The sequence below is a fragment of the Pteropus alecto genome, unplaced genomic scaffold (genome assembly GCF_000325575.1).
Source record: "Pteropus alecto unplaced genomic scaffold, ASM32557v1 scaffold134, whole genome shotgun sequence".
Lineage (NCBI taxonomy): Eukaryota > Metazoa > Chordata > Mammalia > Chiroptera > Pteropodidae > Pteropus > Pteropus alecto.
This window is the reverse complement of record NW_006436283.1, coordinates 5015357-5028661: the sequence shown is the minus strand read 5'-3', so window position 1 is coordinate 5028661 and position 13305 is coordinate 5015357. Positions and strand designations below refer to the sequence as shown.

At 56.8% G+C, this 13305-nt stretch overlaps 1 protein-coding gene across 2 annotated transcripts; it reads left to right on the top strand.

The window, feature by feature from the left end:
- The first annotated feature begins 6 nt into the window (after positions 1 to 6).
- On the top strand, positions 7 to 11440 carry CDR2L (cerebellar degeneration related protein 2 like). 2 transcript variants are annotated; one of them, XM_025047069.1, is made up of 6 exons: positions 46 to 160; positions 6169 to 6256; positions 6599 to 6711; positions 7033 to 7181; positions 7758 to 7922; positions 8853 to 11440. In XM_025047069.1, the coding sequence occupies exons 3-6, from the start codon at positions 6673 to 6675 to the stop codon at positions 9742 to 9744; spliced, it is 1245 nt and encodes a 414-aa protein (XP_024902837.1). In that variant the 5' UTR covers positions 46 to 160; positions 6169 to 6256; positions 6599 to 6672; the 3' UTR covers positions 9745 to 11440. The 2 variants fall into 2 exon arrangements, with proteins under 2 accessions (XP_006912302.1, XP_024902837.1); XM_006912240.3 differs by lacking the exon at positions 6169 to 6256 and having other exon boundaries at positions 7 to 160.
- The last annotated feature ends 1865 nt before the right edge of the window (positions 11441 to 13305 follow it).

Here is a 13305-nt window from a genome sequence, read left to right as displayed (position 1 = left end):
GCGCGCCTCCGCCGCATTGTCCCGGGCCCAGCGCCCCGGCCCTGAGCCACGCCGCCGCAACGCCCGCCCGCTGCCCGCAGGGCCATGCGGAGGGCCGCTGCGATGGAGGACTTCGCAGAAGAGGAGGAACCTTGGTACGACCAGCAGGACCTGGAGCAGGGTGAGCACGGAGGAGGCGGGTAGGAAAGCGGGGTGCGCCTCGCGCCCCTGGCCGCTTTTCCATTGTTGGGCGGTTATCACTCCCGGGAGGGCTGGGCTGGACCCCGCGTGCCTGATGCCGGGTGATGATGAGTGTGGAGAACGGGGACGTGGAGAAAAGGGGCGCTGCGTGGCAAGACCTGGGCTGGACCCCCAGAGATCTGCAAAAGTCGCGGGACCGGTTTTCTCCTTCCTGGAAGTACAGGGGCATACTTCAGTCTGCCCACCCCAACTTAGAGACAGGAACCGCCCAGGGACCCCTGGTGTTGTTGCGGGGCCCGAGTCCTGCCTGGAAGTCTTCGGAAACCGCGAGGTGGCTTCTTGGTTATGTTTTGCTGGTCTTAGTGGTGCGTGTGTGAGTGTGGGCGTGTGGGCGTGTGTGTGTGTGCGTGTGTGTGTGTGTGCGCGCGCGCGCGCGTATGTGTGTGTAGGGGGAAGTTATCCTATCCCAAATCCAGCGACACCCTTCCCTGCCAGGATTCCTGAGCTCTAAGACTCCCAGAAAGTTTCCCCAAGTCCCTTCCCATCTACCCAGGGGCGGGATGGGGTGCAGGACCCTGCCGCTGGGGAAGCTGAGACTGGGAGTCTCCAATCTGCCTTCCTGAGGAAGGAGTCCCCTGGCCCCGTCCCTGGCCCCCTCCCTGGCCCCCTTCCTGTCCCCTCCCAAATACATGGCTCATGGTTTGGAAGGGGTCAGGTTTGGGAATTCTGAGCAAGGACTCTGATTAGAACCTGAGTGAAGAGGGAGCCACCTCCCCCCGTCCATCTGAGGGTAGAGAGGGTGACTTGGAAGAGGGTTAGAATCTGGTGATGAGGTGGCCGAAGTGACATCACTCTGAGTCTGGGGCGGGCTGTTAGGACAGGAAGGAGAAAGAGATCTAAGAGGGTCAGGACCAAGGCCTGCTGGAGTGGAGTCAAATCCACCTTCTCCTCCCAGAAAACGGCTCATGCTTGGGTTGTCAAAGCTGGAGGGGCAAAGAAACGAGTCTGGGAGAAGATCCCACAGTCCCCCAGGAAGCCAGGCGGGTGTGGGCACAAGTCTAGTTCAGTGTGTGCCGCCGCCCCTGCTCTGGGGCTTCATTTACACTTGGCTTTGCTCTCATGGGAGGCAGCTACCCAGATCCTGGAGCCTTTGTTTCCTGGCTCTGACTTACGTCCCCACGTGGCCAGATTTGCTGGCAGATGAGGCTCCGTCCTTGTGCTCAGGAATGTGGGGTCATCAGAGCCTTTGGGGACGGGCGTGGGGACTAGACCTGGGCTGCACCTTGCCATACTCCATGCCCCAGAATCCACCCTCAGCCTCCCCGCCTGGAGTGAGAGGCCCAATACTGGCTTCAACCCCTCTTCCACAAAGGCACTACCCCCCACCCCCCAAGGTCACACCCCACAAGGTCACACCCCACAAATATCTATCAGGTTCCACTTAAATGGAACTGGGAGCTGGGAATAGTCCTAGCTCTGGCCCACTAGGTGGCCCTGGGCCTATGGCTGAATCTGGGTGATAGGATGCAGTGAGAGGGCTTCATGGAAGAGGTGGGCCTAAAAAGTAAGATGGGAAGCTGAGTGCCCGGGAAGATGGCCTCCTGGGAGGCAGACGCTGGTATCGTTGCTGTCGCATTTCATTCCTGCACCCTTAATGAAGTCTCTGAAGTCTCTGGCTCCGTGCCCAGCCCAGATGTGGGAGGAAGGAGCCCGGGAGTGAGTAGGGTGGGCAGTGTGCTGCTTCCAGAGGGTGAGGTGTCGAGATTCTCGCTGGGCTGGGCAGCCATGCTCTGGTCCAGGGCGGGGCGTGAGCCCTGAGCGCCCCCTTCTCTGGCCTTGCTGGTCTGCAGCCCTTGGCTTCCCCTCAGAGCCCCAGTGGTAGCCAGAGCCCAGGAAAAACGAGGGAAAACAGAAATGAGAGAGTCTCAGGAGAAACTGGAGCTTTTGACCAAAAACCAAATGTCTGCTGCCATGGGTGAGTGCTGTGCTGAGCCTGGGGACCTGATCTCTCTCCTCAGGGGCCCCGCGTCCCAGCAGGGGAAGCAGAAAGGGGACCAAACTAGTATCTGTGATAGAGCCTCAGGGCTCCTGCGGTGAGACTTAGAAAGGCTTATGCAAAGGCCCCCTCTGAGCTGGAGGGTGTCTAAGTGCCCCCTGGACACAGGAAGGAATCTAGGTGGGCAGGACGCTTGGACGAGGCCCAGAGCAACATGGAAAGACCATGTGTGACTGGAAAGTAGGAGTTACCTAGTTACCTAGAGCGCTGGGGCTGGGGGCCAGAGAAAGTCCCAGGTACAGGTACTGTGGCACACTCCCTAGGGGTTGGCATGGAGAGCTGGATGACGGGGTGAGCGTGGGCCAAAGGCCATCCACAGTGGGGATCAGGTGCCTGTCGCGTCCTCCTTCCCTAGATCCAATCTCCCAATTCTCTCCTGTCCAGCTGCTCCCTAGTTGCCTCTGAGTGGCCCGGGAAATGGTTTGCCCAGCCAGCCTGGTCCCCTCCACACCCGTTTCCCCTGCCCCCAGTGCAAGCCCTGACTTTGTTTTCAGAAGATGGCCATGGAGATCCTGTTTGACTTTGATGCTGTTCTGTCCCAGTAGAGGGAGGAAGTTGGGACAAGCAAGGTCCTCGATTCTCACTGTTTCCTCTGCCCACTGACACAGCACCTGTAAAAATAGAAAAAGCCATTAATTATTAAGCGCAGGTGCTCTCTCTGCCTCTGCCTACCTCCCTCCCACCTTGGACCAGGCTTGGTGTGGCCTGTGGGTACCCCTTTCCAGGCTGAGTGATGGCTGCTGAGTCACACATTTGATGTCCTGAGCACCTGACCTTGCTTCTTAGCCTTGGGCAAGAGCTCTGACATGGCAAGGGAGGGAGGTGCCTGGACCCCAATTCTGTGGACCCGGAGCTCCTGACATTCATGCCCTGCAGGCTGTGAGCAGGACCCCTGCCGCCCAGCCAGGTGGTAAATCGCCTCCTCCCCCGTTATCTTTGTCTCTTCTCCCCCGGTCCTGTCCCCTGTCCTTCCCCTGCCTCCCTGCTCCGGAGTCTCTGGAGCCCCACCCAGGCCCCAAACAGTGAGGGGCCGTGGGATCTCAGCATTTCTTTTCAAAGACATCCCCTGGCTCCCTGCCATTCCCTCTCAGGCTTCTGGGGTGTTTTTCCTGGGGAGCACCTCAGCAGGCATTCAGGGGACAACGCTGCTGCCGCCCGCTGCGAGAGACTCCGGAAAACTCTAGGGTTCTGGCAAGGGAGGCGCCAGTTCAGACTCAGTACCTCCTCCAGCTCGGTCCAGTGTGACCATTAATCTGGCGGTGACAGGCTGTTTTTATCCCTCCAGCTCCTACTTCCGGCTTAGCCAGCTCGCCCGCTCTCCCACACCCAGGCCTCCCGCCCGCACCGCACCACCCTCCCTGGAGCCCTCAGTTGGCCGGTGTCCTTTTCCTAGCACTTGGCTCCACTCAGTCCCTGGCTATGCACCCTCTAGACTTCTCTCGTGACCCCTTGGCAGCTTCGATCAGCTCAGCTTGCATTGTGATCCAGTTTCCTTGAGACAGTCCCCGAGATTCTCACCCACCCCAAACGGCTTCTACTACGTTCCCTTCTTCCCCACTCCTGAATCACTAGGTAGCCCAGGTCACAGTCACTGCCTTTGCAGGGCCATGTTCCTAGTTGAGAGTGTGACTTGCAGCTGCTGTCCCAGCCAGCTGGCAGTAGGAACACACATACAGCTCAGAAGCTCATCCAGGAGGAAGAGCATAAAGTGCATTGTTCATGACCGTTCCTCACTCCAGCTCTGAGCCTGTGGCCTTGGACTCGAGACTAAGCTACAGGGGATCCATGAAGGCCACCCACAGAGCCTGTCCCCTGATGCCAGTGCAGGAGTTGACATCGGTAGTAATGGCCTCTTCACAGATACGAGGAAGAAAGCATCGATGAGCGTGGCCCTCTGTGCATCATCTTCATTTATACCTGAATTATTTGATCGTGTTTGGAGACGAGCCGAGTGTTCACCATCCCATGACGGAGAATAGGAAGATGGTGTGGCTCCTTCATCAAAACTAGGGGTGGTCTTGCTGAGCTCCCACATTTCTACCAAGCACTCGGCATAACACAAGGCAATCGCAACATTAAACTTCAGTTTGCAGACAGACACTTCCACCTACAGTTAAAAAACATATCGCAAGTTTTTCTCGGCATCATCATCATAAAGTTAATCTCTCAAGGCTAAAGGTTCTTATCGGGGATTTATGTGATCTAGTATTTTGATGGCTGAGCTAGGCGTTTGGGAAAGCGGCTTCTGCTTGTCCAGGCTATTATTACAGCCTTGCTCTAAGGTAGCAGCTTTGTACTCCTTCTCAGCCAGGGGACTCCTCTGAGTGACGTCTGGGCTCAGGGACCCCTCCTGGCTTAGGTCCAGCCTGGACATTGCACTCTAGCTGTTTCAAAACCTCACCTCTCGGTGTGGGAGCAAACTCCAGCTTTATCCCTGATGGGCGGCTTGGCCTTTGGTCCAGGCCTGCTGACTGGCTTTTCTACAGTGATTTCCATCTACCCCCAGCTGGCTGAAAGAAAGCCAGAAGCTCTGCTCTCAAATGCCCAACAGAAGTCACAACTCTTTGGGGACCTGTCCCCTGCCAAGCAAGGGGTTCAGCTGAAACAACTCTATGAAACTCACCAGGAGGAGGTTATAAAGACCATCCATCCTCTCGGGGTCCTAGAGCCATCCCTGTCTGAGAGGGGAAAGCAGTACTGAGTTCAGTCCCCAGACCTCATCATGTCGGCCCCAGCAGAGCTGCCATTATGCCCCTGGGTCTGGATTTACACCATCAGCCTGGAGTGAGGGCCTCTTCATGGGAAAAGGACCCAGCTTTCCTTGACAGCATTTTGGCAGAATGAATCAAATAGGCCCGCCCTCTGCCCCGGGATTCTGTTTCTGAGAAAGTATCCTCGGGGACTGGGTAGGTGATTTGCACAAAGATTTTTGTACTACCAAATCAATTACAGTTTCATTTTTAATAGAGAAAAAAATTGAAAGCACCCTAAAAGTCCAACAATAAGGACAATTTAGGGATGGCTATTTAGGGACCTGCATACAATAGAATATTCACATCCACTAAAGATGATCCTGTAGGTAGAGCTGTGTTGGCACAGAAAGCTATCTGTGCCATATTAAATGAAAGAAGCAAATACAGAAAAACATGATCCTATTTACACAAAAGTGTATCCACAGCTGTTTTAAGCACAGAGAGCTGTTTAGAAGGGTGGTTACCAACATGGTGACAGCTCCCTTCTTTAGGGGTGTTTTCTTTCTTCTACCCCACCTCCCCCACCTCCTCCACACCCCACACACGGAGTGGAACTTTAATTACTTACAAATGGCACTGTTCCTTCACCATGTGGGGCCATGCTCATTTGTTTGGCCAGGGACACCTGCTACTTCCTCCTAAGCCCTCCCCCTCCCCACTGACCAACCCCCTAAAAACAGGCCAGATCCCCTCCCAGCCTCTCTGACAGCTGCTCATGTACCTTGGACTGAGATGGGGGAAGGGAGGTCCCAGTCCTATAAGGTACAAGAATCAGGGCTGGTGGGAGGAAGAGGATGGTTTTGCTGCACAGGGAAAGGGGGTGTCAGAGAGGGGTACATGTCACTAGGACCAGATGCTACCGCACCGGGGTGAGGAGACCTGAATTCTGATTTCAGTGTGGCCGTAACCCAGCTAATGACCTTGGAAAAGTCACTCTTCCCTCTCTGGCCTGTCATCCATAGAATAAGGAGGTTGAGCCAAAAAGCTCTGAAGCCTCGTCCAGTTCTAATACCCAGCAAGCCCTCCTGCCCCCTCCTTCTGCCTCTCGGTGAGCTCCTGGTCACCCTGCTAAGCCCAACTCGAAGGCTGCCCATTGTCTGAGCCTCCCACTGCGCCTTACCTATCGTCCAGGGCACTTTGCCCCTTGTCTTACCACATTCCACTCACTCATTCTTTCAGAAAAGATTTATGATGTGCCTGCTCTGTGCCAAGTACTATTCTAGATCCTGGGGATATCAGTGAACGAAGCGGGCAAAATCCTGGCCCTGTAAGCTTTCAATTGGTCAGGGGAGACAATCGGGAAGGGAACGTGGGGCGGGAGAGGCATGAATTTGAATCAATGGCTGGGGAAAGCCCTCCTGGAGAAGGTGCTATTTAAGCACAGACTTGAAGGGAGAGAGGGATGATCCCCGGGAGGGCCTGGGGAAAGGACAGTCCAGGCAGAAGCAGCAGCCAGTTATCCCCTCCCAGGCCCGGAGGCTCCCCAAGGGCGGCCCTTGTCTCCTGCTCCTCTTGGGGTCCCGAGGCCCAGCTCAGAACATTAACGGGGGTCCTCTGCCTTCTTCCTCACACTACTCACGTTTCTCTCGCCCTCCGCCCCTCCCTCCAGATTTGCACTTGGCCGCCGAGCTGGGGAAGACGCTGTTGGAGAGAAACAAGGAGCTGGAGGAGTCTCTGCAGCAGATGTACGCCACCAACGAGGAGCAAGTGCAGGAGATCGAGGTGAGGGGCCACGCGGGCCCGGACATGCCCCCACACCCGTCAGGGGCCCCTTGGCCTGGGTGTCCCTTTGTGCAACTTAGGAAAAGCTGCCCTCTTAGCAGACACAGCCCTGGCCCAACAGCCTCGTGCAGTTCACAACCTGCACAGCTATCCCAGGCAGCCCCGTTGCACCACTGTCTGTACCCCGTAGTCTATTGCACATGAAAACCCCAAAGTGAGCTTTTTCCTAGAAGTGTGAAGAGGGCCCGGGCAGAGACATTTTCCCCAACCCTCTTCCAAAAGGTGACTCCCCACCCCCACCCCCACCCCCACCTCCCCCAGTACCTGACCAAGCAGCTGGACACGCTGCGGCACGTGAATGAGCAGCACACCAAAGTGTACGAGCAGCTGGACCTGACGGCCCGAGACCTGGAGCTGACCAACCAGAAGCTGGTGCTGGAGAGTAAGGCTGCCCAGCAGAAGATCCATGGGTGAGGGCAGGGTGGAGAGTGGGGGGAGGAGGGGCAGGCGAGGGAGAGGCCCAGGGCTGGGTGTGCAGGTGGGTGTCTGGACCGGTGGGCGTGACTCACGCTCCTTCTCCCAGAAGCCCAGGCCTGGGAACCAGGGGTGGTAGTGAGTTTGCCCTTGTCGATTTGGAGTGATTTAACATTCAAGCTACAACCCTTTGAGTGCCAACTATGCACCAGGCTCTGTTTAGGCACCGGGGATACAGTGATGGGGATACAAAGACACCGTCCCACCCTCTGGGAGCTCACAGCCTGGGAGGGAAGGCAGGTGTGTATATAGTTCATTGAGATGCAGGGTGATGAGTGATAGAAGGGTATACAAGGAACTGAGGTGGCACAGAGGAAAAATAGTCACCTCCGCCTGGGAGGTGGGAGAGCAGGGTGAGTGCTTAGAGTTCTCCATCTGACCTCAGCACCTGGCAGCATGGCTCAGGGTTGCCCATCAGTCCCCAACCCCCCGTCCCTCCAGGACTGCAGTGAGTGGGGCTGGCCTCATCCCCTTAGAGTCCCTCCCGTGCGGTTTCCCCACCCCACCCCCAGGCTGACGGAAACCGTAGAGCGCCTGCAGGCCCAGGTGGAGGAGCTGCAGGCCCAGGTGGAGCAGCTCCGGGGCCTGGAGCAGCTGCGCGTGCGCAGGGAGAAGCGGGAACGAAGACGCACCATCCACACCTTCCCCTGCCTCAAGGAGCTGTGCACCAGCACCCGGTAGGTGGGGCGGCCCGGACCCTGGACGGTGCCTCCGAGTGCCTGGGACTGCCAGTGAGGGGGAGGAAGGAGAAGGCGGCCACCAGGCAGCAGGTGGGAACGAGAGAGTTGGCGCGTCATCAAGGCTCTTGGAGAGGTGGATCCTGGGTACCGACCGCCAGCCGCCGGCGTTTACTGCACGCTATTGTGTGCCCACGACTCTGCTGAGTGACTTAATAATCATAGCGATCCCACGAGGTGTGTTTTATTATCCCCACTACTCAGATGAGGAAATTGAAGCTCAGAGGTTATGTGTCTCATCCAAGGTCACCTGATTAGTAAGTCAAAACTCTAACCCCGGACGGGTTAACTATTACACCTGTCAGTTCCCCATTAAACCTTCTCAATGGGAAGACTTCCTAATGTAAGAATACATATGGTGTATTTGGTGGGTGTGTCGATAAGGGTCCTGGCAAGGGCCAGACAGTGCCTCCCTGGCACAGAGTAATTGATATAGAAGTGCGAGTAATTAATACAGAGGTGTGAGCAAGGTGCAGGAAAACCAGGGGGACACGGTAACACCCCAGGTTTGCAATAGTGAGGAGCTCCTACCACCCCTGGGCCCAAAGGGGCCAAGGGCAGGGAGGTTACTGGAACCTAGAAGGCGGCATGGAGGATGCTGCCTGGCCGCACTGACCAGTGAAGGAGTCCGAAAGAGACATTCCCATCACCTCTGTCCGCTGGGACCGCCTGCCAGTGACTCCCATTGGCTGAGCTCAGCAGAGAGCCAGGGAAACTGGCTGAAGCAGTCCACTGAGGTCGGCCTCCCAGGACAGAGGGCAGAGGGGGGACTGGGAGTGGATCGAGACTGGCAAACAGACGATCCAGCCCAGTGGACTAGAAAGATCTAAGTAACCACCGCCCTCTGCCCACCTGCCCCTCCCCCCACAGGTGTGAGGATGCCTTCCGCCTGCACAGTTCCTCGCTGGAGCTGGGCCCCAGGCCGCTGGAGCAAGAGAACGAGCGGCTGCAGACCCTGGTGGGGGTGCTGCGTACCCAGGTGAGCCAGGAGCGGCAGCGCAAGGAGCGGGCGGAGCGCGAGTTCGCGGCGGTGCTCCACGAGTACGCGGAGCTGGAGCAGCAGCTGTGCGAGATGGAGGGCTGCCGCCTTCGCGTGCAGGAGCTGGAGGCCGAGCTGCTCGAGCTGCAGCAGATGAAGCAGGCGAAGACCTACCTGCTAGGCCGGGAGGACCACCTGGCCGAGGCCCTTCTGGCTCCCCTGACCCAAGCCCCTGAGGCCGATGACCCCCAGCCAGGCAGCGGGGACAACTTGGGCGCCCACGACGGTATCTCCTCCCCCGCCACCTCCCCAGGCCACACCGTGCGCAAGAGCTGCAGCGACACAGCGCTCAACGCCATCGTGGCCAAAGACCCAGCCAGCCGGCACGCGGGCCACCTCACGCTGCACGCCAACAGCGTGCGCAAGCGGGGCATGTCCATCCTGCGGGAGGTGGACGAGCAGTACCACGCGCTGCTCGAGAAGTACGAGGAGCTGCTGAGCAAGTGCCGGCAGCACCGGGCCGGGGTGCGGCATGCGGGCGTGCAGACCTCGCGGCCCATCTCCCGGGACAGCTCGTGGAGGGACCTGCAGGGGGGCGAGGAGGGCCAGGGGGAGGCGAAGGCCGGCGAAAAGAGCCTGAGCCAGCACGTGGAGGCTGTGGACAAGCGCCTGGAGCAGAGCCAGCCCGAGTACAAGGCGCTCTTCAAGGAGATCTTCTCCAGGATCCAGAAGACCAAGGCTGACATCAACGCCACCAAGGTCAAGACCCACAGCAGCAAGTGACCCTTTCCCAGCAGGCAGACTCCCCAGGCTCCAGCCATGGGTTCCTGGAGCCTGGGCTGTGCAGCCACTGGTGAGTGAGGGATCCTTTGAGCTGCAGTATATCCCAGCGGAGGCCACTGTGTGACGCAGGGATGGTGTTGGGGACACAGCTTGTTCTCTGCTGATGTGGGAGGCAGTCAACACGTCCGGCCTCCCAGGACCTTCCACCATCCTGTGTCAGCCCACTCCCTTGGGGAGTCCCAGCCACCCCAGCTTCAGACCCTCAGGCCCTCAGACTTGTTGCCAGGCTTCTGAAAGCCATTCTGGACCAGATGGCCTTTTTTTTTCTTTTCAAAGGTTTTTTGTTTTTTGTTTTTTGTTTTTTTTTGAGAGAGAGAGAGAGAGAGATTTGCAATGCAAGATCCCCCTGACCCCTTGCCCATAACTGGAAACACTTGAAGGGAGACCACAGAGCCAGCTATGGCAGGTTCTGGGGGGCTCCTGGACCACCCACTGCTTCTCCCCAGCTGTGACTCACTGTCATCCCCTTAACACCAGGTCTCCCACCCCCAGGGTCCTGATCAGGTCAGAGGCAGCCCCTGCCATGAGAAGCAGAAAGCCTCAGTGCCCCCCACTCCAGCCCTGGTGAGGGTGGGCTTCTCCCAGGAGACCCTCAGCCCACCGCAGATCTGTAGCCAATCAGAAGAGGGGAACAGGGAGCCCCCCAGCAGCCATACACGAGCAGTGCACCCCGTTCCCTTCTGAACCAGCCGCCTCGGATTCCAGCCCCAGAAATGCCTTCTGAGCATTAAGCCTTCCAGGGGTCTGGGCCGGGGCGGGGAGCCCCCAACATTGCACGCCACCCTGCAATTCGCCGTTTGTCCTCTGCCTGCCCCCACCTCAGGGACCATGACGTGTCTCATTCACTCCCATGCTCCCCACAGGCCAACCCCACCGCAGATCATGCTTGCTGCCCCCAGAATGTCCCAGGCATGTGCCACGAGCCAGTGGTCCCAGTGTCCACCCCGGCCCCCTTCACTGGGGACAGCCCAAGACCCTCACCCTACACTCAACAGTATTGAAATGGGCCTGGGATGGGGAGCATGTCTCCTTCCCATAAAATGCCTGCTCTTAACCTCCTACCTTTGTGGAGGGCTCTTGAGGACGGAGCTGGGTCAAGGGTTTAATCTTTTGTTAAGGCTTTAGAAAGTCCAGCTTCAGCTAAGAGATGCCAAGGTCCCCAGCTTTCCCTGAGCCATTTTTCAGGGCTTCCAGTCCCTGCCGCCCTTCCTAAGACCCCAGAAATCGGAGGAGCCACACAGCCCAGTGGAAGGCGACGGCCCTGGCCTCTGTGCTGGAGTCCAGTGGGGAACCTTCATGCCTTATTTGTTTCTAAGGGGTTTTCTTAAGAAGCACACCCGACCTCCCCTCCCCAGAGGTGCCATCATGCTCTCCGGGCGGGCTGTCAGCTGGTCCTTCTGTCCATGTATCTTGAAACCCTGTGGAGCTGGGCAGCTCCCAGCCCTCTGTGTGTCTCTGTCACCTAGGGTGGAGGGGGTGGAGTGGGATGGGGTGGGGGGAGGGCTCCTGCCTGTTTGCTCCCCAGTTATGTAGCAGCCAACCAGCATCACCTTTGAAGTATACGAGAGAAATATATTTACAAATGCTTTATTCTCTTCTTTAATAAAAAAATGCACCAGTATTCTAAAAGCAGAAATGGCCTCAGAGCCATGGTCCTGTCTCTATGACTCGATTTTGCAATTCCCTCACCCCAACCCGCACCTGCTGACAGCACAGGTAACTTCAGAAGCCAAAGTTAAGTGCTCTTGAATCTTTTGAGATCAGTTTGTTGCTACCCCCTCCACTCGCCCATCTCGGACAGGAAATGCAGCCGGCTCTGTGGATCCCAATCCCATGTGGAAAAGCTTCCCAAGTCTCCCCTGGGAGGTGGGCTCAGGGACCTTCCGTCAACACCCTCCCCCACGTTCCTGAAGGAGCCAGAAGCAACTTCCCTTGGACCCAAGAGGTGAGGACAGTGTGGTATGGGGAGCTCAGAGCTGGGCCCCAAATTGGTGGTGTCTGCTTTTTACATCAACTGAACAGCATGGGGGTTTTACATGCACACAGCATACAAGTGGCTGTTGGGGTTTCCTGTCCAGCTGTGACCTGTTTCCAGTGGGATGGAGAGCATGTTGTAGGTGTGACACCTAGAGCAGTCACACCCGAGGAGCAAAGGAAGTTGTGGCCTGTATCCAGCCGCCCATTTCACCTTTTGAATTGCCCTGTGGATATATTTTTTCCTGCCCCTTCTTCCTTCCCACACTATTTTGTCCTTATTTGGCCACCTCCCCAAGGTCTCTCCCTTGCCTCTCCCCTCCCCCAGACTGACAACCTTCTCCATCCCAAGACCAAGCACTCTGTGGTAAGAGGAATTGGTCCCCTCCCGCCTCTGCCCCAGAAAAAAGACCTGCCTCTGCTCTCCCTGCAAACCCTGGAGTGAAAGCCTGGGGGTGTTTTCAGGAAACTAGGTAAAAGAAGCTCTTTCCAAGAAGGGGGCAACTTTGCCCACTCATGCCAGGGGCACGCTCTGTGCCACCTGCCCAGCCCCTCGAGAAAAGGAAAGATCTGGAACAGAGCTAGTCAATTTCCCACCCCAGTGCTGCAGAGAAAAAAAAAGATAAAAGCCATTGGATCTCTGAAAATAAAAGGAAGTTCGTTCAAGGAACCTGCTCGTACCCAGCATCCCTTGGTAGTGGCTAACTTGTTGCCTGTCAGCTACAAAAATCTCTATTTTACTGCTGGCGATCCTGAGGCTTAAAGGTTAAGTTAGTAATTGAAAGTCACATAGAAACATTTGAACCCAGACCTGACCCAATTCCATTATGCAGTACTGTATGTTCCCTAGCTCCACGTAATGTTGAGTTTTAAGAGCCTGTCTGGCCCAGGGCACTTAAGAAAGGAAAATCCTATGGACTCCCACATGGGAGGGGTACTCCAAAGCACAGGCCATACATAGAGACGGGCCAGTGCCTGTAAGCTCAGCTACCAGGAGAGGCTTGGTAAATCTTTTATCTCTTCTTCCCCTCTTTCTTCTCGCCCCTTCTTGAAGCACTGTCTCAGCCTCTGGAAGACCAAGGAGGGGAAGAAGGCTGGCCTCAGCCTCAGTGCCCACCTTTTTAATGAACAGGTGGCACCTTTCTGTTCTTCCCAGAAGGGCCTTTATTCTGGATGGTTCATGCAGCAGCAAGTGAAAGGAGCTTGCCAGCTGCTCTCCCCTCCAACCCAAGCTAGTTTGTCTCATTCTCTCTACGCCCCTCCTTTCCCAGAATCCAGGGCACCAGATGGCCCGAGCAAGCTGTGTTTATTTGAGGCCATGGAAACCTGCAGCTTCCTCTCTTATCATTCTGGGTCAGAGACAGGCCTGGAGCCCCGCCTCAGAGCACTTAGGCCACAGAATGGTGCTGACTTTATTATTCATAATCCCAGAGATGTCCACCTGGGTGAGTCCCTGGCTTTGCTCCCTCGAGCAGCTTATTCCAGTCACCATGGAGACACCTGTTTCCTCTGAGGTCTTGGGACTCA

Coding starts and splice junctions, on each gene's coding strand:
- CDR2L (XM_006912240.3), top strand. CDS start 85: ATGCGGAGGGCCGCTGCGATGGAGGACTTCGCAGAAGAGGAGGAACCT. Junction 161..6,598: donor CCAGCAGGACCTGGAGCAGG/GTGAGCACGGAG, acceptor CCCTCCCTCCAG/ATTTGCACTTGGCCGCCGAG. Junction 7,182..7,757: donor GCCCAGCAGAAGATCCATGG/GTGAGGGCAGGG, acceptor CCCCACCCCCAG/GCTGACGGAAACCGTAGAGC.